Below are 27,307 nucleotides of genomic sequence, written 5' to 3'. Positions count from 1 at the left end.
ACAAGTGCCAACGCGAGCTAAGGCTAGTTCCTCATCTAAAAAATTTTCATCCATCCCATTGAATATTTGGACACATACATAGAACATTAAATATAGATAAAAAATAAACTAATTACACAGTTTGGTTGAAAATCGCGAGACGAATCTTTTAAGCCTAGTTAGTCTATAATTAGCCTTATGTGCTCCTACATGTACTAATGACAGATTAATTATATTTAATAGATTTGTCTTGCAGTTTGGACGAGCTAGATTACACCCACGGCCTAAAGGCCCGGCGGCGACACTTCCTGCGCGCGTGCACCGTGCAGGCAGCCGCACGCTTTTTACACACCCAAGTTTCTACCCCGGCCGCAGAAAAGGGAGAAGCACAAGCAAGCAGTGTCATTATCGTGGTGGCTAGTGACATGGTTAGATTTGGTATATCCAATCAGATCACAGGCAGGAAGCAGTCAGATCTCACTCACCCCTCAAAAAAAAAAATCAAAAACAAAAACAAAGAAAAACCCGGTGAATCTCCCGAATCTGTTGCTTCCCTCTCTCTCCGTCGCCCACCACCACCAGGCCAGCACAATATATTCCCCGCTGCGGCCGCAGACCACACCTTCCACCAAATTTCCGTCCCCCCATATCCACCGCACCACACCACGGCTGTCCCTTCCTCTCCTGGTTCTCCAGTCTCCACTCCTCCGCCTCAACAGCGCTCGGCTATTCCCGGATTGCGGCTTGGGGTTGGTCTGGTGATTGGCGGAGGTGAGCGTGCGAATCGTCGTCCCCTCTCCTACCTCGGTCCGCGTTCTGTAGATTAGATGCGTATGTAGTTGCACACGCAACTGCAACTGCAACTGTGATCTCACTCCACTTGCGCGGTATGTACGCTGAATTCTTGATTCGTGTTCTGTTCTGCTGCGATAGGAGGGACTTTTCAAGAACGGGCGGCGCGGCGGCGGCGGCGGCGCTTTTTTCCTGACGCAAACAAATTGCCCCGGTCTCCTGCCTTCTTGCTGGCGCGCTTGGGGCCGTGGTTGGGCTCAGGAATGGGGGGAGGAGAGCAGGGGCTGCGTCGCCTGGCCCGGTTCCCATCTCTCTGAACTTAGATGGATGCATCGGTACGTCTCTGTGCCTCTCGTCGCTTTTGCCTGTCTGCCTGATCGTCGTTCTTCTTCTCATGTGTGTTTGTTTGTTCCGTTCTCTTTGTGCTGTGCTGCTGCGTAGGTGAACGCCAAGAAGAAGGTTAGTTTCTGTGGGAACACTGGCCACAGCCGCTGCGGTGAAGTTCATTTAGCTGCCGCCGTGTGCTCCGGTCGTATGCGAAGCAACCCCTTCTCACTTCAGGTTATTGTGTTCTCTCTGTTCCCCCTACATATGTCTTGCTCAAGAGTACATCTCTCTACGCTCTGACTCCGAACGATGTTGTTTTTGATTGGGAGGCTATCATTTTCCTTCTTTTCTCCAGTTGTATTTGGATCTTGTAGTATTCATATTTCTTCGCAAACTGTGTCCGGTGGGTCATATCTGCTTGCTTAGCAGCAAGTACTGCCGAGTTTAGAACTGGTGTATCCACTTTTTGATAACAACTAAGAGGGTAGTAGGTTTGTACAATTCAAGGTGGAGGAGGCTGTGATCATCACAATGTCCATGGCGTTTGATTTCTCATATAAAAGTTTGTGGTGCAGGAACATGCGAATATTTTACAACCTGGACAAGTCAAACTTGAGTTTTCTTATTTTGTTCATGGCGATTGGCACCTCATATGTAATTTCCACCCTCTTAAATCCAGGCGGAAAAATAGTCAGACAAACGCACATTCTCTGTCCTATTGACTTGGTCCAAACCTAAATTTGCACTCTTTTAGGGATGGAGGTAGTACCATGTTAGCAGGAAGGAAGGCTTCACTATCTAGATTAAGGGAGCCTAACTTCTGGCCTCTGCACTGGCTACGGATGCACATGACCACTAAACTTACAAGTATCACACCTGGATTTGAACCTTGTGGACTGTCAAATATATTTATATATTAAAACAAAGGATCAATTGCACTGCAATCACAACCGTACTATCAGCAGAACTAGAGAAGCAGCCCTCTGCCTTGTTGAGATGCCATCCTATGCAATTCTTGTGCACAGATCTACAGATTTAGTAGGCTGGAACATATTAATTTACAATCACCTTGCTATTAGCTTATCAAATAGTACATGACCTTTTTTTTTGTTCTTTTACAGCGGTTTTAACACTAAAGCAATGATGTGAGTATTGCAGGTTTGGTTTGCATTTCCGTTCAAGTATAAAGGAAGCAGTATTTGGCATGGCATTTGAATAGCATTGGAACCTATAGAAAAAAAGTGTTCCAGCAGTATTACGTTACACTGGTGTTGTACTGTTAAAAAACATGGTGGACGTAGAACTGTTCTATAAGGACACTAGCGATCACAGCATCAGCTCTGAGGAAGAAGATATGCTTATCAGGAGTTGTAGCAATCTCAATGTGAGTTTTGGATACCATTGTGATTCTTCTCAGAGCTTTTCTCCTGAAAATGATCATGGGAATGGCATTTCTCCTAAGAACATATTTGGGACTAATACCATGATCGGGTCACGAAATGGCTCATTTACTTGTTTATCTGGTGCTGCTATTAGTGCAAATTTTACACTGGCAAACACAAATATTTGCAATGGTCTTATTGGTGAAGAAATTTTACCAGAACTAGATTCTCCAAACTCCTTCAGAAAAATCGTTTCTTCTCCATCAATGTCAAGATTGGACTCATACTCCACCTCACAAGGCAGCCCTGTGTCAACTGAGAGCTCTATATTTGAGATCAGTAAAAATCTTTGGAGGTCCAGTGCCCCAACAACTGTATCATCCAATTTTCTGACTAATACAGAGGTGAAAATGGCTGGCGGAGCTGCTGGAGAGGATAGAGTCCAAGCTGTGTGCTCAGAGAAAAATGGATGGCTGATTTGTGGAATATATGATGGGTTTAATGGGAGGGATGCAGCTGATTTTCTCGCGGTAACTCTGTATGATAACATAGTATATTACTTGTACCTGCTGGAGAATCGGATAAAGCAACAAAATGGTTTATACAATTCATCAGAAACCTCTCTCAATGGCCTTAAAAGCGAGTTAACACTAGCCATGAGAAATTCAGAAAATGAAGACATAAAATTTTCTGAAACATTTCGAGCTGGTGTGCTGAATTGCCTTTCTACTGCTGTTGAGCAAGCTGAGAATGACTTTTTATGCATGGTTGAACAAGAGATGGATGATAGGCCAGATTTAGTTTCAGTAGGGTCTTGTGTTCTGGTTGTTCTTCTTCATGGAACAGATCTGTGCATCTTAAATTTGGGGGACAGTAGAGCTGTGCTTGCTTCCATGCCATATGTACAAAATGGTGCTTTGAAGGCTACTCAGCTGACAGAGACCCACTCGCTTGAAAATCCTTTGGAGTACCAAAGACTTTTAGCTGACCATCCCGACGATTCTTCAGTTGTCAGGGGTAACAAAATAAAAGGAAAGTTGAAGGTTACTCGTGCTTTTGGAGTTGGCTATCTAAAGCAGGTGACAAATTACTCTTGGATAAGTGAATAAAATTCGTATCATTGTTACAGTTGTAACTAACACCATTGTTTTTTGGTCATTTTGCAGAGGAAGTTCAATGATGCACTGATGGGCATTCTACGAGTCCGCGATTTGAGCAGCCCTCCATATGTTTACACAAATCCACACACATTGAGTCACAAAGTTACAGATGATGACTTGTTTGTTGTGCTCGGTAGTGATGGCTTATTTGATTTCTTCAGTAATGATGAAGTTGTTTGGTTGGTTTATCAATTTATGCGTGATAATCCAATGGGGGATCCTGCAAAATATCTCATTGAGCAACTTATACTCAAAGCAGCCAAGGAAGCAGGTACCCTCCAAATTATATTTTGAATTTTTATGATTGAAATATCAAACAGCTAAGTGGACTATTGCCTTGCAGATCATTAATCTATGAGTCATCTGCACAATTCATTTTCCATATTATATTAGAAGCATCAGGATTTGTTTGATATAGTTTTGTATCTTTTCCCCGCATGTAATCAGCATCTTTGAAATTATTTCAGATCATGCAGTCAACCTGCATCAATGCTAACTCAGCAACTCCTAACTGCTTTCTTCCTATTTTCCCAGCTTTAACAGCCGAAGAATTGATGAGGATACCTGTTGGGAGTAGGAGGAAGTACCATGATGATGTGACCGTCATTGTTATCATCCTTGGAAATGCACAGAGGACGATGACTGCATCAACTTCCTTGTGAAAGAATGGAGAGATAGAGAGACGGGCTATCAGCTGGTAAATTTTTGTGGGTGTTTGCATATGTGCCTGTTTCAAATTACAAGGTTTTTTTTTTGTTGAGAATGGTGTGGTAGTCAACAAACCAAATAAAAATGTACATATTGTTTTGAAACAAAACCTTGTGTTCAATCACAAGGTGCACATGGATTTGTTTGACCTACTTTTGTACATGGATCAAACATGGAGGCTCGTACTTGAGCTAATGAGTCCATGAGCAGAGTGGTAGATCGTTTCAGTTTCTGATTGCCAATCTTTCTCTGCTAAGTATTTATTTTTTGTGTTAATCGTAAATTTATGACTCATGGTGTCAACTTGCTTGAATTGAAGTCTGTGGTTTTTGAGTCCGACGATATTGTCAAATGTTTATATACTTCCAAAAATGAAAGGGCAAACATTTGAGATGTGTGGTCCATGTGGACTAGAATTTGGAAACTATGCAAAAACCAAAGCCAGTCCAGTGCAGAGGATTTACTGATATCACCAGCCACTAATTCCAAGAAGATATTATGTGGTGCGTGATGAATCTAAGCGCACATACCACAGATCCACCACACCTCTAGCTAGCTCTTTTGTGCTTTCTGTCCACAATTCCATGCCGCTGCGAGCAGGCAACCATCTCCCAATCTTCTGCATTGAAAATTGCCCATGGACAGGGACAGCGTCCCGCGGCCGAGTCTAACCTGGAATACACCGCTGTCTTGCTCCGCCAAAGTACACCAGTCATTAATCCTTCAGTTCTTGCGTGTTTTTGTGCATCAATGACAGCGACGTCCTGGTTAAAAACTACTGCCACCACAGGATCAGACAAAAATAGAAAGATAAATACAAATAAGTAAAATAAAATAGCGGGCCTCCAAGTAGATGTGACCGAGGAAGAGAGACATGGGAAATGGCATTAGAAAGACCTCTCTTATTGTTTTCCAGAAGCAGCCAGGCAAGCAAATGTGGCACTGGACCTTATTTTTTGTGCCCCATTGTGGACTTCACACTTGGCATGGACTAATAGCAGCTGCCTTGTGAAATTGGTTAAAGGCAAAAGCGACTGACAGTGACCTCCATGGTTAACAATAACAACACCTGGATCTGGGTGAATCGCTCTAGCTACTATATACAAGTGCAGTTCACCACCACAGCTCTCTCCCTCTTCCTCCTCCCTGTGCTCTGCTAGGATCTTGGATAGGATTGATGAATGATAGTGTGTAGTAGTTTTAACAGTAGTTCACAGTGGACGGTGTGTGATAGTAGTAGGTGTGAGATCGAGAAGAGGATATGGAGGTGTTCATCCACGAGGACTACGTGAACAAGCGCAACGAGGTGAGGAGGGAGCAGAGGCGGCGGCGGCAGCTGCAGATGCTGCGGGTGGAGGGCAACCCCGACGCGTCCCGGCAGGCGCTGGAGAGCCCGAGGGCGCCGACGCCAACCGGCGCGTCGCCGTCGTCCAGCGTCAGATCCCCAACTGCGACCGCGCTGCAGTCGCCGCCGGCCGCGGCGGAGGCTGCTGCTGCTGGTGGTTGGCCGTCGGAGCATCGCCGCCTCTACGACTGCCTCAAGCCCTACTAGCAGGCTGTCGGCGCGACACGAGAGCGAGTGTGGTCATACACTCATACGTACGTGGCATGTCGTCAGTCCAACCGAGACTATCTCCAACAATCGTCACCCCAAATACAAGACCCATCCATTTGTTCTTTGGATAGCGCTACAGGTAAAAGGTTCCATACCTATTTTTAGTCTTCTCCAACGACAAGACCTAAAAGACAACACTCTCTGCAAATGGGTCTCGAGAAGAGAGGATACCCAAATTTGGGTTATGCCTCTTCTGATACCCAAAATAGGTCTTCTGTATGGGTACTCTGTTGGAGGCTATAGGTATTGTATTGTGTTGGAGACCCATTTTAGGTTTGGGTTGCCAAATGGGTCTCCATAGCCTAAGCGTGGAGTCTTCTGTTACTGCTCGTACTGCGTTGGTATGGTATCTGCCGTGATTGGCCGTGTATGCACCAGGTTGTTGAAAACTTGAGATTTTGAAACGCTTCATGGAGTTGCAGATATGCTGTCAGCCCTTTTTTATCTGCCGTTGGCAACTTGGCATGAGCCTGTGAACTGAGGCTGTTCTGCTCTGTTCAACTGTCATGGACTCATGGTCACAATAGCTGCAATCTTTGATTCAGTTTCAACGACTTTCGTGCAGAGCTGCCGAGTGTTTCACGTTCACTTGCCCTATTAGTGCATGACAGCATGAGAAGAGTCTAAGAATGTTCCGAGTATGCGTTGGTTAGATTTTTAGCTACCTGCTGCTCATCGCGCTGTTTCGTCGGCCGAAGCCGCTCGGATTTGCCACGATGCCGCTCAATGGCAACCGCCGGAAGTCTCATCGCCAGCGACCTGTGCACGTGTGATTTGTGAATGTGTCATGAGGTAGGCCCGGGGATCATCGTGTCAACGCCAGCGAGGGTCAGGAACCCGAACCGGCGCTGCACTGCTGGTCCCCTAACTGCCGGAGACGATGAGCACGTATGCACGAGTACGATAGCATGATCGCCGGCCGGTATCCGTTTGGCATGTTAGAATCTGTGTCTGGATCTCATGGCTTAAAGTTTAGCCACTAAACTTGAGATCATTTTAGCTCTTAAAGCTCGAAACAGGATATCTACTTGATTGAAAGTTTAGCCAACTTCACAAAAACTTTAGACCACACAAGTGAGCTAAAGTGTCTAAAGTTTTACTCCCAATTTTAGTCAACTAAAGTTTAGACTCGAGAATCCAAATAGGTCCCTAGCGTTGTTCTTTTGTGAACATACGGTCCTTTTTTTAATTAAGTTGATCTAATCAATGATACACACGATTTAAAACATTTTGTGGGAAACTATCTCGTAAAAACATCAACGTAGTTCGAAGTGCGGGTTGTTGAAAATGGGTCTAATGTCACATTCACAAGATTGTGAGCTCATGCCGCTAACCTCCATGTGAACCAACGTAACAATTCTGTGGCCCACGGTACTACATATTTTGTTAGCTCTTAAGTCATAAATGTTAGAAAATTCCAGCAGAAAAAAAATGCTGCACTTTTTGAACTATTGACTATGGTAAAAGATTCAGGGAGAAAGGAAGAACAAAGGACCTTTAGTTACTGCTGGGTTTATGAACTTCCCACCTATAATACCTTCATACACTGGGGAACAAGACCCTAAGGCTCACACTCTTACCTTGGCTGCGGCTTCCTTGATTTGTTCAATGGTGAACACCCCAAAGAAGCTGTCATCTACGACTCCGTTGATTACTGCATAGGCAACATCGTCCACGCTCACAGGGGGTGCAAGGATTAGGTCAGAGGCAGGCAGTGAGTTCAATGGTTTGGTGAAATTTTCAACAGAGGAGAGCAGCCTCTCCAATGGCTGTCCAACAGCGTCCAGCGGTACCTCAAAGCCATTTACTTTCCTTTTACCGTAAATGAAGCCTGGCCTCAACACAACACCTGTAAAAGAAAAGCAGGTCCAATATCACGAACATATAAATTCGAGAGAAAAACCTGACGATAAATGATGTGAAGTATTTCTAACCTGAGGCTGGGTATTTGGAAAGGACTTCAGATTCCGCCTTTCTCTTACCAGTGAAGTAACCCGATGTAAGAAGAAAGGATGGAAGATTGTAATCATGAACAGAGATTAAAATGAATTTCGGCACTCCTGTAAATGAATGCATGAATATATTAATTACATGCTCTTTTATTTATTTGAATCCAAAAGGAGAGGGTATGGTAAAACAACAATCCACCTCTCTCTTTGATGTCATTCCTTGAGAAGATTAAATCCAGAAAGCAAACAAAAAATTATACAACTAGGGCCTGTTTGGTACAGCTCACAACAGCTTCATGAGCTGTTTCTAAAACAGCTTCATGGGTGAAGCTGTTTTTCTTCTCCTCTCACAAAGACATAAGTTGAGATGAAGCTGAAAAAAGTAGCTTATTGTAGCGCTCTCCCTCATTTCTCTCTCTCATCTATGCATGAAGTAGTTGGTGAAGCTATTTTACCAAACACTTTTTTCTAAAACAGCTTAGCTTCATCTAGAAAGTTGCTCATGAAGCTATTTTCTAAAAAAAACAGCTTTACTAGTGAAGTTGAGCCGTGCCAAACAAGCCCTAAAGCTTTGTTGTTACAGTAGATGTACCTGACACTTGAGAAGTTACAAACTATTATAGTTTGATCTGATCATTTGAACAACCATAGTTCAGTCACATCAATCTCATGAAAATTTGAATGTAGAGCACAGTTGCATACAAATTGGCACATCAATGTTGTTGTGCACTACATAATACTTACCATATTCTTTTGCAGCGTTTACTGCTATGACATTTGCCTCACCATTTATCCTTTTCATTTGTTCTTCATTGCCAAATCCTCCAAGGGTAGACACAACAGCGGTAGACCCAACCAATACTTCATCCCATCTTGCATAGAAAACATCTCCTACATCATATTGAGGTGCTTAACTGATTGTTAGAGTGCCAGACAACATGTAAATCACAAAATCTTGAAAGTAGATTGCCTCAATGTGAGTCTGCCACGTATTTACAGGAACAAGATGGCAACAGAAAATCAAGTTTACTTTCTGTTGCACTTTGTTAAAGCAGGTTTTTCATGAATAAAGAGCCATGCAGTAAGCCAGTGAGCAAGGCTAACGTAAAGAAACAATCTTATGTAAAGGGTTAAATTATTTTGCAATAATCAATATATGTCTCGGAACTCAGAAGCAATAGGACATCAATCAAAGATTATATAAACTTAAAGAAATTACCTTGTAGGCTTGTACAGTTTATTTGAATATCACAAACAAAGCATGACAGAATGATGTCGATGCAAAATTTTGTTTGTTGAGTACAAGTACGACAGGGATCACACATAATGCATTTCTTACAGAACAGCTCTTACTCAATCTAATTATTGTAATTCTTTATTCAGCTGTATCCTCAATCACTTGATAAAGGTATAATTTGGGAGACAGACCATCAATATGAACACACTAGACACAACAGGTTGGGGAGTAAAGCAGTCAACTAACGTGAGGGAGCAAAATCTAATAATCAAGTTCGTATAACAACATATAATACCATAAGTGTACCTGCTAGCCAATTGACTTGATCAACCCAGGGATCAGAGTAAGCTGGTCTTCCTGACCTGCCCATCAACACACAATCAAGTAGAATGTGTAAATTTGTACATAATGCAGGTTTGGTACCCAGAAACACTGTATCCACCTTTCATTTTTCATTACCAAACAGAGATTACAATTTAGTAAAATAAAGGGGCTGCTAAAGAAATCAATAGATGAAGAATCCAAACTTAAAACATGCTGAAAAATAGTGAAGGTTGCAACTGCTGCATAGTGAATTGATTTATATATCACCTGTTTGCTTCTACAGGGTATACAGCACAGAAATGTTCGTCACAGAGAAGAGCAAAAGAAGTACCTGCTGAAGCTCACAACCTCAATGCCTGTCGCGACAGCAGCTTTGCAGATCGCAGAGCCAACGAATCCACTTCCTCCCAACACCACAATCTGCAACCGCCGACAAACAGTTCAGAATGGAGGGGGAAAATCGGCTTAATAGCCTAACAAAAGCTGAATGTTAGAGAACTTCAGATGCGGGAACCCATGCCTTCTCCGTCTTCACATCAGCGACAATATCTATCGGGGTGGAAGAGTAGTCTTCTCTCACATCCGATGCGGCGAACCTACACTTGGTACGGAGCCTGCGCGATCAAGAGAAACCATGTATGTCACCACGAAACTTTTGCAGAAAACGAGGAGAGCATGCGCCAGGTGAGGGGTCGGTCAGCAGGGGCCAGGGGGGCATAAGATAACCTAGAGAGTGGGGCCGCGGGAGCCGTCCGTACCGCCGGCGCCGCTGCCACCGCGGCCGCGCATCGGGGAGGCGGAAGGGGTGAATTCGCCATCGCCGGCGGCCGGACGAGCAGCGGGGAGGGCGCCATGGGTTCCTCCGCTCGATGGACCTGAGCTGGCGGAGGTGTGAGCGCGAGGGCGCAACGGCGGCGGCGAGCCGGGAACGGCCGGCTGGTGGTGGCGCAGAGCGCGTGGCCGCGTCCGCGTGCGTGGGCAGTGTGGGGCTGCTGCTTCCGGTGGCTGTGAGCTGGTGGAACTGGACTGGACTACTCCGTACTGGAGTGGGGCGTCCCGCTGGCGCTAGCCGCTGCCACGTCGCTCGCTTGCTTTCCTGCGGATTTTCTGCTCGGAAACCCGGAAACGACGAACCACGGGAAAAATATGACGTCTGGTCCACATCCGGTTGGACGGCTGGGATATTTGGATCATTGGATGCCGTTTATTTGCAACGAATGGGACTGGACAAAATATGTATATGTAAATAAAGTAATTATAAGTTTACTATAACTCAAAAAAGTTAGAATATACATACATAAGTAATAGAGATAGGAGGATGATAAGCTGCAAAATGAATATCACACATCTTCATTTCAGTATGTAATTATTCATTCAGCAGATCATGTATACATTTGTCTCTCATTAGGTGAAATGAGCAAGCCATATTTTCCAATACAAGAATGAATTCCTAAAAAATGAAATGATATCTACACACCATAAATGTAATCTGAAACATGAAAAATGGGACAATGAAGAATCGTGGCTCAGGCCGCCTCTCTTTCTGGTCATCAGACAACACAACAACAGTCCCTCACAAACTTCAGTTCACTTGAAATATGCGAATCCGAAGCTTCCAACAACAGCTTATTAAACATGTCTGTCATATCAACCTATGGTACTGTACTTTTTTTAGACCATCTCCAGCAGCGCCCCTATTCCCAACCCCTAGCCACTGAGCTATCAAGGCGAAATAGATCCATGGGACTGCATCAAGAAACTGGATGCGAGCTTCGCTTAATCCTTTTCCTGGCTCTGTGAAGAATCTACCTGCCCCCATAGCGTCTCTGCATAAATCTTCTCTTCTTCCTTCTCTTGTTGAGAACAATCAGATAGCTCAACCACCTGCTCATCATCTTCATCTGGCACATCTTCGTCAGTATCCTCTGACAAATCTTCAACATCGTTACCCTGCACAACACAAGCCTCAGCCACAGCCTCTCGCATGGCCAGCCGAGTCGCTGGCCTATCACTCCCCTTATATCGCGGTGGAGGGATGACAAATGGCAGGACAATGCCCTCGATCCTGTGCCTACTTTCACTTGCATGCTTTGACATGCCTGGTGGCGGAGCAATGAGTACGATGCCGAGCTCATAGTTGCAAATGTGCAGCCTTGGACCAGAAGGTGATGATCTGGCTTTGCTAGGATTTGCTTTCGAGGGAGGAGATAGAGGCTGTCCCCATGCAGCCGGACTGAAATTGTGAGACCCACAATAAGTCCAGCCGAATGAATGCTCACCAAAACAAGACTTGAAGCGTCTTTGAGCAACCTGGTACATAGATAAATTTGTCACTACCATAGCTGAATTTTATGCAAGAATATTGAACATTTCATCACTTTTTAATGTAGTATCTGTATCAGCCAACGATGACATAAGGTAAACAGAAACAAGTCATATAGGACATGTCTATCCAAGTTGATGGTAGACAGCTTATCCAAAAAGGATGAATATCAAGAGCATCAGCTAGCAGTTGAAGACATAGTAAGAAAGAGTAAATATCAAGGGTTTTTTTTGGTAAAGCTATAACTGGGCTTTTCTCGCTAACATCTTCACATAAACAACACACGTTGCATCAGCTGTTTCTAACCCATTGTCAATGTTTGCAACCATAATTGTCAGAGAAATGACGCTGTGTATGTCATGTCTGCCAAGACTGCCATTGTTTAACTTGAACCACCATTCAATATTTTATGAATAGCTAAGCAAGGCCAAGGAAGTTTAATTCTATGATATTCCCTGAGAAGATTATACCTTAACATGCATAGGATGCCCTATCCTGGCATATGGTTGTGGGATTGCATCATGAAATATACCGGTAGATCTCAGTCTTTGCCATGTTTTCTGCCAAAAGGAAGAATGTGAGATGGGCACAAAAAGTAATATCATACACCTAACTAGGGTAATCTCTAAATTTACACTATTTTTAGCACTTGCTTCTGTGACTAGAAAAACATGAATTTTCTATTACAATGTGCAGAACTTTCCATATTTAATATAGTGCAAATATATCACGAGCTCTTATTTGTAAATTGTTCGAAAGGTTTAGAGTTGTTAAAAGAAAATCCACCTCAGGTAGAGAAAGCAAATTCCTGCACAATTGAATTCCACAAGCCCCTTTTTTCACCCTGTCAATTGTTGGAAACAATAGACTGATTGATGGCTTCTTCAGCTCATGGTTTGTTGTCCAGCAACCCCACTACCAAAATTAAGGAACACTTAAGTGGGTATGTCCATCAAGAAAAGATATACATATTCCAGTAAGTTGCTAGAATACAGTAAGCTTCAGTAAACAGTTCAGAATTACCTCCGGATCAGATTCTTGAGAGTCAAAATCTTGATGGGGTCGTTTACCAGCGGCAGAAGCAAAGCTCGCAATGAACTGTGGATTGATTGAAGTCCCAATGGATGAAGCACCTATAAAATAATTAAACCTGACTAAGAAACACTTAATCTTATACTCTCGCCGTTCCAAATTATAAGTCTTTTTGGCTTTTCTAGATACATCGTAAAAGCTACATATCTAGACATAGTATATATATCTAGATGCATAACAAAAGCTATAAACCTGGAAAAGCCAAAATAACTTATAATTTGGAACGGACTAACTATTTCAATATAGCAAAATTGATTGTTTTCTCACTGTAGATGAAATCAGTCTCGAGTGTTTCAGGCCACTTAATGTTTGACAATACCTGCTTCAAATCAATGTTAACTACAATTAGAAAAACTTGGTTAATATCAGTAAAGGGTAAAGGCAACAGGTGGTATGGACAGAAGTGACACAAGCAACTAAATAGCCATGGAGCAACTTACAAAGTGCAAATCAAGAAACCAAACTGACCAAGCAACAAGAAATAAGTGTAAAAAGCTGAATTGATTCTGATGAATGTACAGTTCTTTTTCTGTTTTAGGCTCTGATTGGAAGGCAGAAAATTTCCCTGGTTCCTTTGTAAATTGAAGGTTACCTGTGAAACTCTTCCATTCCAAGCAGAACCTTAGAAACTACAAATACCAATTTTACATGTCCTTACAGAGCAGTGAGGGAAAAAACTGAATATGTAATATTTGTTGCTTGACTCCTTATGTTCAGATATCACAAATGCAAAAGGCAGTGCAAAGGTCTTCAAACTGAGAAAATTGGAAGTATTGCTCTAGATGGTGACCACTAAAAAGGTATTAAGTTATGTCAATCAGCTTCATACCACTATGACTTTTTAGAGTAAGTATACACTAATTTCACCAAATAATATGATCATCTTAAAAAAATGTTAATTTCGTTTATAAGTCGCATGATTTTATCAAAGATGCACATAATTTCATCATATAAAATTATAGACCTCTTCTAACCGCCAAAGTCCAAGGCACCGCTGCAAGGATGCTATTAGTGAGCAGAGTGGTGGAAAATGCTCATTGCTTATCAGCCCTGAAATTTGAGAAAACTCTGGACCCTGAATTTAATTGAAACAGTTTAGGATATGCATGGAGAAGTTTCACAATAGTAGTACAAACTTATGAGAAAGGTTTCTTAAAATCTTTCTGGTGTACCTTTGATATGTATAGAAGCAACTGCACTTTAGTATTAGTTACTCCATATGCAGCCTCCAGGGCTTCTCTAGGGTAGATAAATCCAGAGAAATTGAAGAATCCTGAGTCACTGAGGGGAGCTACCCACTTAGCAACCTCTCTAGGCAAGAAACCAAGTTGGACAGAATCTGAAAGGCATTGGGATATGGTGAATTAAAATATAAAGGTAGCAATTTGTTGTTTTGCACGTGAACCATGAAACACAGAACACCTTTGGGCACACATTCAGTAAAGGTGCACATACTGAACTGTGCATACCTTCCTCAGTAAATTGATCCAGATCAGCAACAAGGACACTCACAGCATTAGCATCTGCAGGTATATTGGTGTTCCTCTTCAAGATCACTTCTGTAGTCCCATGCATATTCTCACGGCATTTTCCAAAAAATGCAGATAAGGCTCTTAGTTGTTTGCCAGCATCTAATGGCATGTGAAACCGATGGGATAGGCCAACTACAGATGTTTGAACAGAGCCAATAAACATTCTATGTGCAGATTTTGCATGTACATTATGTTTAGCCTGAAAAAACCAATGGATACAGCTAGTTACGGAATAGGGCACCATAAAAATAGGCTATTATTTTTCCAGTAATGACAAAGCAATAGCTAGTTCTTAGCTTAGGGTTAAGTTCACTTACGCTAATCTTCCTCAGAAAGTATGCAAATTATAAGCAATATATTGTTTGGTGCAAAAGATATACTCACTTTGATTCCAAATGTAGGCCGTTAGGACTTAGGACAACGACTTGCAATTTTTGTTAAATATATAATTTTAAATGATGAAAGTTATATATTCTGAAAATATTTCCATGACGAACATAGTAACATCAACCATATGTTGTGAGTTCATGTAACTTGTTATGTACTGATGGTCTAAGTTAAGAAAGTTTGACCAAATAGGATCCTAAACGACCTACATTCAGAATCAGAGGTAGTATATGTTTGATATTCTTACTAGAAGGGCTAAACAACAAAATAGTGTGTCATATGCTAGCAAAATTGAACTTACTGAAAGGAAATAATTAGACTCCAAATAAGGAGGACTTTGTGCATGTATTCCAGGTACTGAAGCGATGAGGTAGCCACCAGCTCCTTCAAAATCATACTTAGCAATCTCATTTATCAAATATGCCTGGCTAGGGACTTCATTGACCATGGATGCTATGAATGATACTAATTGAGCAGCAAAATCAGATTTTTGTTTCTCAGCTGCACTAAAAAGTGCTGCATAGTCCAGGGATGTTCTACGAGGAAAGTCTTGCCACCACACTGTGTTTGTTATAAGATGCCACTGCATAAATTATGTAAACCTTCAGCAAGACCATAGAAGCAGATATTCACAAGAGAAAACACATTTTTTGTACAAAATGGAAGGATGCACAAAGTTCAAGCTAAGCCATTAGTGAGCAGAAAAACAAAAACTGACCTGCCTCGGTACTAAGTTAGCTGAAGTAACAATAACCCGCATGCTGTCTTCCCTCTGTAACACTATGAGCTTTGGATGGTGGCATGCAACTCCTTGCTTCTTCCTGTCCTGTCCAAATGCTATCTCTTCGGGGAATCGGGGGAAACTTGAAAAGAAATAAATGACAACATCAGTATTTAGTATCCCTCCTCAACAAAAACATCAATTTTGGCATACCATGAGCTCAGCAAATGCAAAACACCCATTTTGGCATACCATAGAGCTCAAGAAATGCAAAACACCCATTTTGGTAACCGTAGAGCTCAGCAAATACAAATACAAAACTAAGATACAGTATCTGATAGGCATGCACCTGATAGATTCGAAATACAAAAGCACAAGGCATTCCCTCAAACTGCAAAAAAAAAGGTACTCATGATTACTACTTACACTAATAGCAGCTTAGGGTGGCTTTCAAAAGGTGCCGCCGTTCTATTTTCACTGCTTGCACTCCAGCATCTGTCCTTGTTGTGGCATGCTATTGTCACTGGTAGATGCTGGGGAATCTTGCAATAATTGAGAAACCTGAGAACCATACAAACATTAGCATTTCTATGAAGAACTCAACCACATATCCCAATGTTATTGGTGAAGTTCAGAAAGGCAGCAGAGAGCAGGCACACCAGGAAATATCTGAGGTGAACGTTGCGATGAACACTCGCACCAAACTATCAACAGGATGGAGAAGCTGTGGAAGCGTCACACCACTCTGTGGTTCCGCTCGCGTGTCAGACCCAGTACCCACAAGGCGATTCAAGAAGAATGTGCTCCCATCTGAGTAGCAGGCCTCACTGTGATACTGCTCTTCATTGCCGCTGCCGCATCCTGGCTGCTCTGCATTGTCATCTCTGCATCCTTTACTCCCATGAAACGGCAGCTCGCCATCACCATCATTTGCAACATCAAGGTGATTTTCCAATTTGTCTTGGTCAAAATTGCAATCACCTTGCAGCACCTTCTCCTCAGAAGCGGGAGTGACTGGATTATCCAGGCACAATTCACCAGCACCATCCTGCCTCCATTTTTTAGGTCCAACATCCACATCCAAGCTACCAATTCCAGAACAATCCCTCAATAGCGAAAGGGGATCTTCGCTCTCAGAGATCGCCCTAAGCCGTTTCCGCAGCGACTCGGCCCTAAACACAAGTCCCTCGGCGCAGGACCCCGCCGTTGAAGCCGCACCAACCTCAACCCCTCGGCATGAGACGAACCTCTCCACGATGAATCCGTACCTGGTGCCGCAGCGCAGCACCGATACCTCGTCGCCAACGGCCAGCTCGGTGGGGGTCCCCGCGCGGAGGGGCCGACCATTGACGCTCGGGGAGCCGGTGCCAGAGCGGTGTCTGAGGCGAAGGTCGCAGCCGTAGGTGCTGAGGAGGAGGTCGCGGGCGCGCCGGCGGTGAGGACTGGCGAGGAGGCGGAGGCGGTAGCCCCGGCGGCGGGAGTGGGAGAGCGAGTAGAGGCGGTCTGTGCGCAGGAGGAGCAGGGTGGGGGCGGGGCCCACGAGACGGAGGTGGAAGTAGCCAAGGCTGCCGGAGGTGTAGGGGCGGTCTGGATGCTGCGGCAGCGGCACCGCCATGGGAGTGGAGGCGACGAGGTGATGGGGGCGGGAAGGAGCCCGGTACTTGTTCAATCGATCCCGCCAATTTATTTAGGTTTCTTCCGCAGGACGCCTTGTTTAAGTTCACGAAAAAGAATTATTTCAGGTGTTACAGATTACAGATACGCCGGCATACATTAAAGTGTTAAATATAGATTAATAGAAAAACAAATCATACTAGAAACTGCAAGATAAATTTATTAAACCTAATTTATCTATCATTAATACATGTGGATTACTATAGTAGTTATGGCTAATTATAAACTAATTAGCCTTAAAAGATTTGTTGTGATTTACCACTAAACCATACAGTTAGTTTTTATTTGCATCCATATTATTGCCCTATGCATGTGTCGATAGATTTAATAGAATAGGTGAAAAAAATTAGGTGGAGAAACTGAACCAGGCCTAGACAAGAGGAAGGGTTTTGGTGTAAAATAAAACTGTTGTGTAGAAAATTACCGAAAAGGAAGGTACTGCATAGCGAGAATGTCCTCCTCCTTGCGAGGGAAGGAGGCAGTCTTTAAATCTTTTTTTTTCCAACGAAGGCCTTGTTTAGTTTCAAAATTTTTTTAGAAATCGACACTGTAGCACTTTCGTTTGTATTTGACAAATATTGTTCAATCATAGATTAATTAAGTTCAAAAGATTCGTCTCGTCAATTTCGACTAAACTGTGTAATTAGTTTTTATTTTTATCTATATTTAATACTCCATGTATGCGTCTAAAGATTCGATGTGACGGGAAATCTGAAAAATTTTGCAAAATTTTTTGGAACTAAACAAGGCCGAAGATTGCCAGGTTTGTGAGCGTATACAGTATACTTCACCCATGGTCTTGTTTAGTTCATGATAAATTTTATATTTTTTTTAATTTCTGGTCACATCGAATCTTGCGACACATGCATGAAACATTAAATATAGATTAAAAATTAACTAATTGCACAATTTTTCTATAATTTGCGAGATGAACCTTTTGAGTCTAGTTAGTCCATGTTTGAATATATTTATCAAATATAAACGAAATTGCTAAGGTGTCCATTTTACAATTTTTTTGCAACTAAACAAGGCCATGTTTGATAGAGATTCCATCATACTGACTCCAAAACGAAAACGTAAAAACGAGACTTATTCGTGGTTTTGGGTCATGCACAACGAATAAAATAACACCCCAAAAACTCAACTTATCCAACGGTGAGCGCAGACGCAGCACCGGTAGCTGACGACACGGACCGGGTAAAGGAGAAGGAGAATCCCAAGGACGGCGTCGGCAGCAGCCAGAAAATAGGACGGTGCGGGCTCAGAGCTGAACATCAACATTTGGCCCTTCTCGTGGAGCTGCTTGGCGAGCGGCGGTCCGGTTCCGGCTTGTCCAAGCCGTAACAGCCGACGAGGAAGGTCAATAGTGTGGCATACTTGTGTAGCAACTCCCGTGGTGAGGCCGACGGTGGGAGGCGGCACTGGCTGAAGAGAGAGAAGGGAGAGAAGCAAGGGAGAGAGATGAAGGGAGAAGAGGGAGAGGGCGGAGCAAACGACGCCGGCGACGATGGACTCCGGCAGTGCTAGGCTTCAACGTGATCCTAGTGGGGGCGGTACTCGGCTCCAGCGCTTGGCAACTGTGGGGGTATAAACCCCTATACCCTTACGGATAGGCTTGGGCTAGAAGATTTGGCCCATCACGGGACAGTTCAAGGCTTGATCTAACTGCTCAGAGTTTCGCGCAAGGAAACAAGACGTGGAGATCAAGCAGGATTCTAGTCGGTTAGAATAGTAATTGATATCGCATTATCTATGACAATTGTAGCCGACTAGCCCTCTGGACTATATAAAAAGAGGCAAGGGACCCCCCCTTAGACAACTCAACACAATTCAACTCATCCCAGATCAATACAAACAGACGCAGGACGTAGGTATTACACCCACACGGCGGCCGAACCTGGATAAAAACCTTGTCTATGTCTTGCGTCACCATCAAGTTCGTAGCTTGCGCGCTTGTCTGCCGATAAACTACTACCGTGGGTATACCCCAAGGTAGACTGCCGACTAGCTTTCGTCGACAGCAACGATCCTAACATGGCTACGCGAGAAGACAGCGTGACCCGACGACGGTGGTGCTCGGCGTAGTGGCGCGATGCACTGGTGGCGCTGGAGGAGCCATCGTCGCAACGGCACTGGCTGGTGCATACATCGTCCACTAATGCCCATGGCAGCGGCAAACCTCCAAGCAGCGAACGCAAACAAGAAGGAAGACAATGCCACAGAGAATGGGTCTAGGAGAGAGAACGACATTTTTCTGCGTGTCGTTTGAGCTGCTACCCAAAATGCATCCGGTATTTGGGTCAGTCGTTGGCGTCCACTTTTGGTAGACGGAGTACCATGATGGAGGTATTTTTGGGTTTGTGTAGCATTGTTGGAGTCCGTTTCACAAAGTTATTTTTCAACTTCTTCTACTAATAGAGGCAAACAAAATAGCTTCAGACTTAAAGCCCCCCTAAGTCCCACTCTCACAAGCAAAAAAGAGATAGTGAAGCTAAAAATATTAGTTTTACCTAGCTTCCTTTAACACTAGTAGGGCCGAGCATGGCAATGGCCGCAATTGCCCTTAAATGCGGGCTCTCGTAGTGGAGAGGCAGGAGGAGAGGGGCGGTGGGTGGGACACGTGGGGCTAATTGCGCGGAGCTAGTGGTATGCGAGCGGCGGTGATGATGTGTGGGCCGAGCGAGTACTAGCCGGTGTGAAAGCCCTAGTTTGGTTTTGGATAATTGATGAAACACCAGTTCTAACCTCTATACTAAGTGTGTGTAGACTTAATAAGGTTGGTACATGCCAAGTGATGGAGCAAAGGATGATCATGGTGATGATGGTGATGACCACAAGATGATCAAGTGCTCAACTTGGAAAAGAAGAAAGAGAAAAACAAAACCTAATGGAGATCAAGCCAAAGGTGTTGCTTAGGATTTTAGTTTTGGTGATCAAGACACCATAGAGGGTGTGATCACACATTTAGGATAGATAGCCGTACTATAAAGAGGGGAATTCTATGGCTAAGCGGTTATCAAATGCCACTAGGTGTCATTGTTCATGTGCATGTATTTAAAACCTAGTGAGCTAACTTAACTCCTTCGTATAAAATGATAGTGAAAATGCTAACACACTTGCGCATCATGGTGTACACTTGGTGGTGTTGGCACACTTTGAGAAGGAGGTGGAGGTTGAAGAGTAGAGAGGGGTTTGCGTTTATCTCTCCCTCTTGCCGAGCTTGCTCGGCAGGATTCAGCTCTTTTGAGAAAATAAGATGTATATTTTCTATTACGCCAGGAAGTTTAGAGAAGTCGTGGCCAAACGCTGGCCGCGGTGGCACCGGACGCTGAGCCTGCGCGTCCGGTGTGCTGTCAGTGCCTAGCTCTATTAGGGTTAGGCACCGGATGCTCTGCACCGGACTTGGGTTAAACCCTGTTGGCGCGTCTGGTGCTGCCTGACCTCTGCAAGTGACTCTGACTGAGAGCACCGGACGCTCAGGGTGCGTCCGGTAGTTTGGGTCCGGTGCCCCTGAGCATTTGTAGTGCTCTCTAGGTAAGGGACCGGACGCTCAGAAGCACGTCCAGTGGTGTGGGTCCGGTGACCCCGTGCATTTGTAGACCTCTTTGCGCACATGATCGGTGTGCACCGGACGCGTCCGGTGCTAACTTGAGCGCCTCTGGTGGTTAAGTTTTGACCATTGAAGATCAACGCACCTGGTTCAAAAGGTTGACACGTGACTTCCTCTAGATCACCGGGCGGAGGGTCTGTGCGTCCGGTGGTCTCCTGCAGCGCGTCCGGTGGACTCGATTTCTGCGCAGTGAAAGAGCCAATGGCTTTATTTGTTTGAGGGGATTATAAATAGTTATTGGCCGGCTTAGGGCTCACTCTCTTGGCATTCTTGACAACTAGACATCCTTGTGAGCCTAAGCAAACACCTCCCACTCATCTCCTTCATAGATTAAACATCTTTGTGAGATTAGGAGTGATTCCAAGTGCATTTGCTTGAGTGATTGCATCTAGTGGCACTTGAGGATCGTTCTAGCTACGGTTTTCTTGTTACTCTTGGTGGTTGCCGCCACCTAGACGGCTTGGAGCAGCGGAGGAACATTGGCATAAATTGGTGATTGTTTGTGGCCATCTCCCGGTGATTGTGAGGGGTTTTGTGCCTACCCCAGTAGAGAGTCAAAGACAACTCTAGTGGATTGCGCGTGTCATTGAGCTACCTCACTTGTGGGTAGGTTCTTATCCTAGTGAGGATGAGGTTCATGCTACACCTCTTAGCCGCTGAACCACAAAGTGTTGGTCGACACAACGGGGACGTAGCGTGCCGGCAAGCACGTGAACCTCGGGAGAAAAATTGGTGTCTCAGTTGTGTTTGATTGGCATTCTCCCTGTGCTTGATTGTCTATATTGGTGATTGGTTCATCCCCTACACTGCGGTATAAATATCTCATCCTATCCTTTATTTACCGCAAAGTAGTGTAATTAGTTTAGTTGCTCACTTTACCTTGTGTAGTATAGCTTACTAGTGTAGCTTGTAGTGACATAGCTCTTGTGTGTCTAGTGATCATATCAACTAGAATTGTTGAATAGGTGGCTTGCAAACACCCCATTAGAGCTAGAGCAAAAAGCTTCAATTTGTTATTTACTAACATCTTGCTCTAGTGAGTTTGTAGATTTTTAAATAGGCTATTCACCCCCCCTCTAGCCATATTAGGACCTTTCACGGTGGCGTGCATGTAGAGGCGACATATGGTTCAAAGTAATCATGCACTTCTTTTCGTACTTCATCCTTTAATTCGGCATCACTTTTCTCGTAAGATAGTTTTTGGGAAATAACTAGATTAGTTTTTGGGAAATAACTAGATGAGCTTTGGCACATTTGATCTTCTATGTGAGTGCGTAGGGCAATGGTTTTGTTTGCAAGGTGGACCTCTTAGGAGTTAGCCTCCTTGGAGGCGGAGAAGACGATCTACACTTCCTTAGAGGCGGTGACTGTTGACACTTGCTAACACCACTTGAATACTAGGTTGTCATCCCCAGCATGGCACTAGAGTGTACTATGGTATTTATACGCACACAGATAATCCGCAAGCGCACGGATACCGTTGAAGCTTTTACCCGGTTAAAGGTTTTATCGTATCCACAGGGAAACAGGAGAACTGATCTACGCTCTAACTTAACCAAGATAAGTAAATAGGTGTGAATAGGAAAGATGGTAGAATCGAATAAGAACAATATTAAAGGTAAGATAACAGTGAGTGATAATATGGGAATAGAGAGTAGAGCAATTCTAGTATATGGGCGATGGTAGCAGAATAGAGAGGATAACTATGGTTTCTCTACTTCAAAGGGGTATGTCTATGTCTGGGACGAACCACTTGATAAGAGTACACCACAAAGGATGCTTATCCATAGGCCGATAAACCCTACCCGTCCTGCTAACGAGAGGTGGACTACAGGGGACCAACGTAACTGTCACCTACGCGGCCTACCACACGATCCAGCTAGTCAGGGGATATCCACAAATAATCTAGGTCTAAGCACCACGCTTACACCTATACTACAACTCTAACCTATAGGGTCCTATAGATTAGAAGTACTCAAAAGAGTTGTGAACCAGAACATACATGATTAGTAATTGCATAATGAATTAGAAGTAGATTACCAGAGTCATCCCATGAGCAAGCTTGATTAGAGCTTGATCATGGCGAAGTACAACCGGAGGAAGAACCGATAGGCCGGCCTCTCCTCTAATCCTCCTTCGCTCTCCATCTCGCTACTATCTAGATCTACTCTAGTTTAGAGAAGAGAGGAGAGCTCTCATCTCTAACCCCTAGCTTTTGCTCTGTCTATGAATAATGAATAATGATCAAGGGGTGTCTCCTCCAGGGGCCAGGGGGTCTGGTTTTATAGTCCCCTCAAGTGAACCTGGGCCGTCGGATCAAACCAACATTGATTGAACGGTTATTCTTGATCCTTTAGGTCGGTGGAGCATAATCCGCGAGATTGAGCGTGATTGGCCACAGGAGGTGGGCGGGCGCCCAGTAGGACAGGGCGGGCGCCCTGTCTCTGGCCCCGTTTCGCCTCCGCTTCAGTCTCGTGGCTTCTGGAGTCTTCTAGATGTAAGATAATTGCGCGGCACGTTAATATCTTTACGTAATCCCGACGTGTGGGCCTTTCTTCCTTATTTCCTGATAACCCCCTGCAGAAATAGACAAGCACCAAAACTCGTGGAATTCTGTCAGATAAAACCCTAAGTCTAGATGTTGATTTCATTTGGATCCTTTTCTTTGTTTATTTGAAAATTAAATTTGATACTTAAGGACCGTCAACAAACTCCCCCAAGCTTACCTCTTGCTCGTCCCTGAGCAAGGATAGACTCAGCAATGGATCAGAAGTTGTTGCAATATCTTAAAAATTTGACGGTACACATGCTTTTTTAAATGAGGTCTTATCTCTGAGTTAGAGTAAACTGTCAAGACTTTAAAACTTACTTACTTTACCTTTCACCATGGGACTTGTAACCGTCACTTCTGTCTTGAGTAGTTAAAAGATAGAACAGTCTAGCCAAGTGCCATGTCTCTTATTCTTGATCAGCTATAGCTCTGGAGTTTTTGCAGATTTTCAAATAAAACTCAGAGATTCCTTGTATGACTCTCCAAATCTCTCTTTTGTGGTATTTCTGGATCCTTACCAAGGCAGTGATGGTATATGCCATCTCTCAAGATATGTGGTATTTGTGGTATAAGGCATAGTGACATTGCCTTATCTCTCACCCTACTCTAATAAGGCTTTAATATCTGGAGCTCATAGGTGGGAGACAGCTAATACATACTTACAAGACATTTATTGCATAGTCAAACCATGGATCCAGAGAAACAAGTCAATAAGTCAAATCAAGATGTGCATGTGTGGCGAATGAATGGTGTATGGTGATGATGGTGATAACAATGGTGGAAGTCTAATTCTACTTTTGCTCTTTTGAGGGGATACATACCTTCCTTGCTCTTTGAAACTTTATGAGGAGAATGAGATGCTCTTATTTTTCTTTTCTCTCAGGTGGGTATCTTGTACCCCTAATTCTACTGTCGGACACTTGTCCATTTTTACCTCTCGTCTCACTTTTTCTTTCTTTCGAGGTTCCGGGCACTTGCCCCTTTTTATTTCCTCGTTTATTATTCTATTCTTTTTTTTCTTTTCTTCTCTTTTCTTTTTTTCAGAGCACTCATCTCCTGAAATAATGTAGCAAGTGGTAGTAACCAAAATAACTGGAGCATTTATTTCACAGGGAATAACAGGTATAGGAAAATGTTTTTGGCTATTCTCTCCCGGATTAGGAGTAGAATGATTTTGAGTGAAACTGGAGATGGAAATGGATGGATATATGTGGATGGTACTTCCGGAGTAGAAGTAGCATATATGAGTGAACGTGCAAGTGAATCTTGATTTAACCACATGACAAGCTCCTAAGGGTCTACACAGCTTGACCACACTCAATGCTCATAAACAGTAAATAAATGTGTGGCTCAAAGTCTAGCAACCATGTATATATGGCTGTGGTAGGAATTTAAACTTTCATCATACAGGAACTCATCATGCAATATTTTAAAGATTTTTCAAAGATAAAATTCTCCAGAATTCTAGCATCTCTAGGAATAGATAAACAGCAGCTCAACCTTCCCATATCATATCCGTTAACAACTTAGATTTCAGATCAAGTTTTCATCCCACAAGTTTAGATCTAGAGCAAGCTTTAAATTATAACAGTTATGTCTAAACTTGAGAGAGAACTTCAAATTTGCAAATTAGGCAGAACAACTATTCATCATATCCATGCTAGAGTTTTATTATTAAGATTCATAGCAAACTTTATTTATTTATTTATTTAGCAAACTAAGAAAAGATATATATATAAGCATAAAATCTTTATTTGGTTTTTCATAGTTTATGTATTTTAATATTCTAATATAATATAAATATAAAGATAGGTAGAAATACTTAGCGAGATAAATAGGGGTGCTCTCCCCCAAGCTGAATTTTGACGTAATTTCTCTTGATGTAGCTAGCAGGTGGCAGAGGTGTATTTGAAAGTCAGCAGCATTCTGACAGCGATTAGAGTGTCCTCCGTCTGCTAGTCTTCTTGATTCTTAAATTCTGTGGAGCTCAAATAGACAACAAAGCTTGTGAAACTAATTAAGTGTTAGCATAAATATCTAGCCTTCATCACGTTGAGCTTCCTCAATAAATATTACTCCATGTTTTTATATTTTTATTTTATAAAGTAGAAAAGAAATATTTATTTTATTTTTATGCCACCACAGTGAAGGTACTTATGGGTTTTATGCCACTCGTATACTCACATGGGGCTTAGTATTATTTTTTTAACATTTTTATTTTCTTTTCAAGATAGCATGATTAACTAATAATCTATTTAAGGAAAGTAAATAATTAAAGGGAAAAGGGAATGTAGAAAGGATAAATATGGATAACTACCAATCTTACCTTTCGGCAAGGGTTCAATGTTTTAAGTCTTCTTGACAAGACTTCTCACCGTATTCATTCTTCAGGTGCGTCATTTGATTCAGGTGCGGACCTTGACGTCTGCACCTTTTAATATGGTGTCACCCATGTTCTTCGTTTGCCCAGCAGTTCGAAGTGAGGTGTTAGCAGTATCTTGCTCAGTGTGTTTGTGCTCGTAGTGTACCTGCTCATAGAGACAAGGCAGAGATCAAGTACATGGGCCCTGTTGGTGGAAAACACCAACAGAACCAAAAGTGTATTTGTTCTTCTCTAACCTTAAGCATAGTGAGCAAGACAAAGTTGATGGATGATAAGTTCATGAGTGTAGCACTTATAACATTTGTCAGATCAGATCGCTCAACCTTATGGAAAGATAATCTATCTATGTATATGTCTTTTTCTTTATATCTCTCAATGATTGAATGTGTAACATTTTAGCTCATATGATTAGGAGTGTGGGATCATGGAGGTAGTACTAAGAACAAGGATTAAAGGACTAAACATGTTGAATCAGTTGGGTTGGTTAATCTAGAGTTGTAAATCATACACGTTTGTCTCTTTTATTTATATGAACGCCAGAACCAAGGAGAAGCTTATAAAAGTGATAGTCAAATACCTTAGGATGTTACCTTGCTTGAAAAGTGATGGTACAGTATCACCTTGTGGAAGCTTTCCTTTCTTAGCGGTTGTGCATCGTGTTCGTGGCACCCTTCATGGATCATCTCTCTATGATGAATGAGCTATGTCCTTCTTGTGCAAATTGTTAAACTTCATGTGTCACTCTCTTCGTCTCTGATGTGAGTTTATCTCAGGACTTCCCAAATCGATATTGAAAGTTTTCTCTGCAGGGGTTAGTCCGACAAAATATACCAATATCTACTCAAGCAGTTTTTAGTTCAATAACCAAACTAGACTCCATGTCTAATCAGATTAAGGAAGGCTATTTAACCTAAGCACCATGCTTAATTTAAAAGCCAATGGAAGTATGGCGAGTACTTCCAAACCAACACTTACTAGTAAATAGATAAAGGTAGCATGACAGCATTTATAGAGATCTACTAAAGTAGAGATGAAGTAGTGTGATTAGTATTTAACAAATTGAGCATGTCTCAAAGGTAGGGACAACCAGCATAGCAACATGGCAAAGGATGTTTTTATGTAAAGTACTCCCTCAAGCTTGAATTTTGCAAAATTCAAGTTTGGATGAATTTAATTCAATGTTGTATGATGATTGGTTGGACATACCTTGTGCTTGTCATTCATCCGATCTTCTTGCTCCAATCCTAGAAAGGTTAGTGACAAGAATACCCGAAGGAATATTTTTTTTACAATTATCCTTATATGCTCAATACACAAGGTAATGTTGCAAATAATTAAAAACTCATGTTACGATCTGATCAATGCTTATTTTAAGACACTATGCTTGCCCTTGGAAAACCATCAGTTTATGTTGGCGAAGTGGTTTCCCCTCCGATGCCAACCTATATCTAGATTAACTCAACGAGATCTGCAATATTTATTATAGACATATGCGTCGACAACCGCCCTTTTAAAGTTTTTATAAATAGAAAGGAAGAGGGGGTTGGAGATCTCAAATGTG

At 42.9% G+C, this 27,307-nt stretch overlaps 4 protein-coding genes across 6 annotated transcripts; 2 read left to right on the top strand and 2 right to left on the bottom strand.

Moving 5' to 3' along the window:
• Positions 361–4,638, top strand: LOC8075245 (probable protein phosphatase 2C 39). 2 transcript variants are annotated; one of them, XM_002447714.2, is made up of 6 exons: positions 361–750; positions 913–1,106; positions 1,213–1,332; positions 2,257–3,559; positions 3,647–3,911; positions 4,175–4,638. In XM_002447714.2, exons 4-6 carry the CDS (start codon positions 2,387–2,389, stop codon positions 4,300–4,302), a joined length of 1,566 nt encoding a protein of 521 aa, XP_002447759.1. In that variant the 5' UTR covers positions 361–750; positions 913–1,106; positions 1,213–1,332; positions 2,257–2,386; the 3' UTR covers positions 4,303–4,638. The 2 variants fall into 2 exon arrangements, with proteins under 2 accessions (XP_002447759.1, XP_021318325.1); XM_021462650.1 differs by having other exon boundaries at positions 2,220–3,559; positions 4,175–4,580.
• On the top strand, positions 5,348–6,421 carry LOC8072066. The gene has a single exon (XM_002447713.2). The coding sequence runs from the start codon at positions 5,610–5,612 to the stop codon at positions 5,898–5,900; it is 291 nt and encodes a 96-aa protein (XP_002447758.1). The 5' UTR covers positions 5,348–5,609; the 3' UTR covers positions 5,901–6,421.
• LOC8072065 (uncharacterized protein At1g32220, chloroplastic) lies at positions 7,305–10,528 on the bottom strand. 2 transcript variants are annotated; one of them, XM_021462651.1, is made up of 7 exons: positions 10,200–10,528; positions 9,994–10,087; positions 9,805–9,893; positions 9,456–9,511; positions 8,657–8,821; positions 7,898–8,023; positions 7,305–7,812 (listed from the first exon to the last, which is right to left on the bottom strand). In XM_021462651.1, exons 1-7 carry the CDS (start codon positions 10,325–10,327, stop codon positions 7,532–7,534), a joined length of 939 nt encoding a protein of 312 aa, XP_021318326.1. In that variant the 5' UTR covers positions 10,328–10,528; the 3' UTR covers positions 7,305–7,531. The 2 variants fall into 2 exon arrangements, with proteins under 2 accessions (XP_021318326.1, XP_002446389.1); XM_002446344.2 differs by having other exon boundaries at positions 8,657–8,803; positions 10,200–10,524.
• On the bottom strand, positions 10,798–17,197 carry LOC8072064. The gene is made up of 12 exons (XM_002446343.2): positions 16,188–17,197; positions 15,955–16,089; positions 15,526–15,670; positions 15,109–15,390; positions 14,358–14,619; positions 14,061–14,227; positions 13,853–13,963; positions 13,156–13,207; positions 12,820–12,929; positions 12,583–12,711; positions 12,267–12,356; positions 10,798–11,783 (listed from the first exon to the last, which is right to left on the bottom strand). The coding sequence occupies exons 1-12, from the start codon at positions 17,141–17,143 to the stop codon at positions 11,250–11,252; spliced, it is 2,973 nt and encodes a 990-aa protein (XP_002446388.2). The 5' UTR covers positions 17,144–17,197; the 3' UTR covers positions 10,798–11,249.

This window comes from Sorghum bicolor, chromosome 6, assembly GCF_000003195.3.
Source record: "Sorghum bicolor cultivar BTx623 chromosome 6, Sorghum_bicolor_NCBIv3, whole genome shotgun sequence".
Taxonomy (NCBI): domain Eukaryota; kingdom Viridiplantae; phylum Streptophyta; class Magnoliopsida; order Poales; family Poaceae; genus Sorghum; species Sorghum bicolor.
This window is presented reverse-complemented; position numbering and strand designations above follow the sequence as displayed.

Coding starts and splice junctions, on each gene's coding strand:
- LOC8075245 (XM_002447714.2), top strand. CDS start 2,387: ATGGTGGACGTAGAACTGTTCTATAAGGACACTAGCGATCACAGCATC. Junction 3,560..3,646: donor GAGTTGGCTATCTAAAGCAG/GTGACAAATTAC, acceptor GTCATTTTGCAG/AGGAAGTTCAATGATGCACT. Junction 3,912..4,174: donor CAAAGCAGCCAAGGAAGCAG/GTACCCTCCAAA, acceptor CTATTTTCCCAG/CTTTAACAGCCGAAGAATTG.
- LOC8072066 (XM_002447713.2), top strand. CDS start 5,610: ATGGAGGTGTTCATCCACGAGGACTACGTGAACAAGCGCAACGAGGTG.
- LOC8072065 (XM_021462651.1), bottom strand. CDS start 10,327: ATGGCGCCCTCCCCGCTGCTCGTCCGGCCGCCGGCGATGGCGAATTCA. Junction 9,894..9,993: donor CTGATGTGAAGACGGAGAAG/GCATGGGTTCCC, acceptor CGGCGGTTGCAG/ATTGTGGTGTTGGGAGGAAG. Junction 9,512..9,804: donor GAGGTTGTGAGCTTCAGCAG/GTACTTCTTTTG, acceptor GTTGATGGGCAG/GTCAGGAAGACCAGCTTACT.
- LOC8072064 (XM_002446343.2), bottom strand. CDS start 17,143: ATGGCGGTGCCGCTGCCGCAGCATCCAGACCGCCCCTACACCTCCGGC. Junction 14,228..14,357: donor GGATCAATTTACTGAGGAAG/GTATGCACAGTT, acceptor AATGCCTTTCAG/ATTCTGTCCAACTTGGTTTC. Junction 13,964..14,060: donor TGCTTCTATACATATCAAAG/GTACACCAGAAA, acceptor AATTAAATTCAG/GGTCCAGAGTTTTCTCAAAT.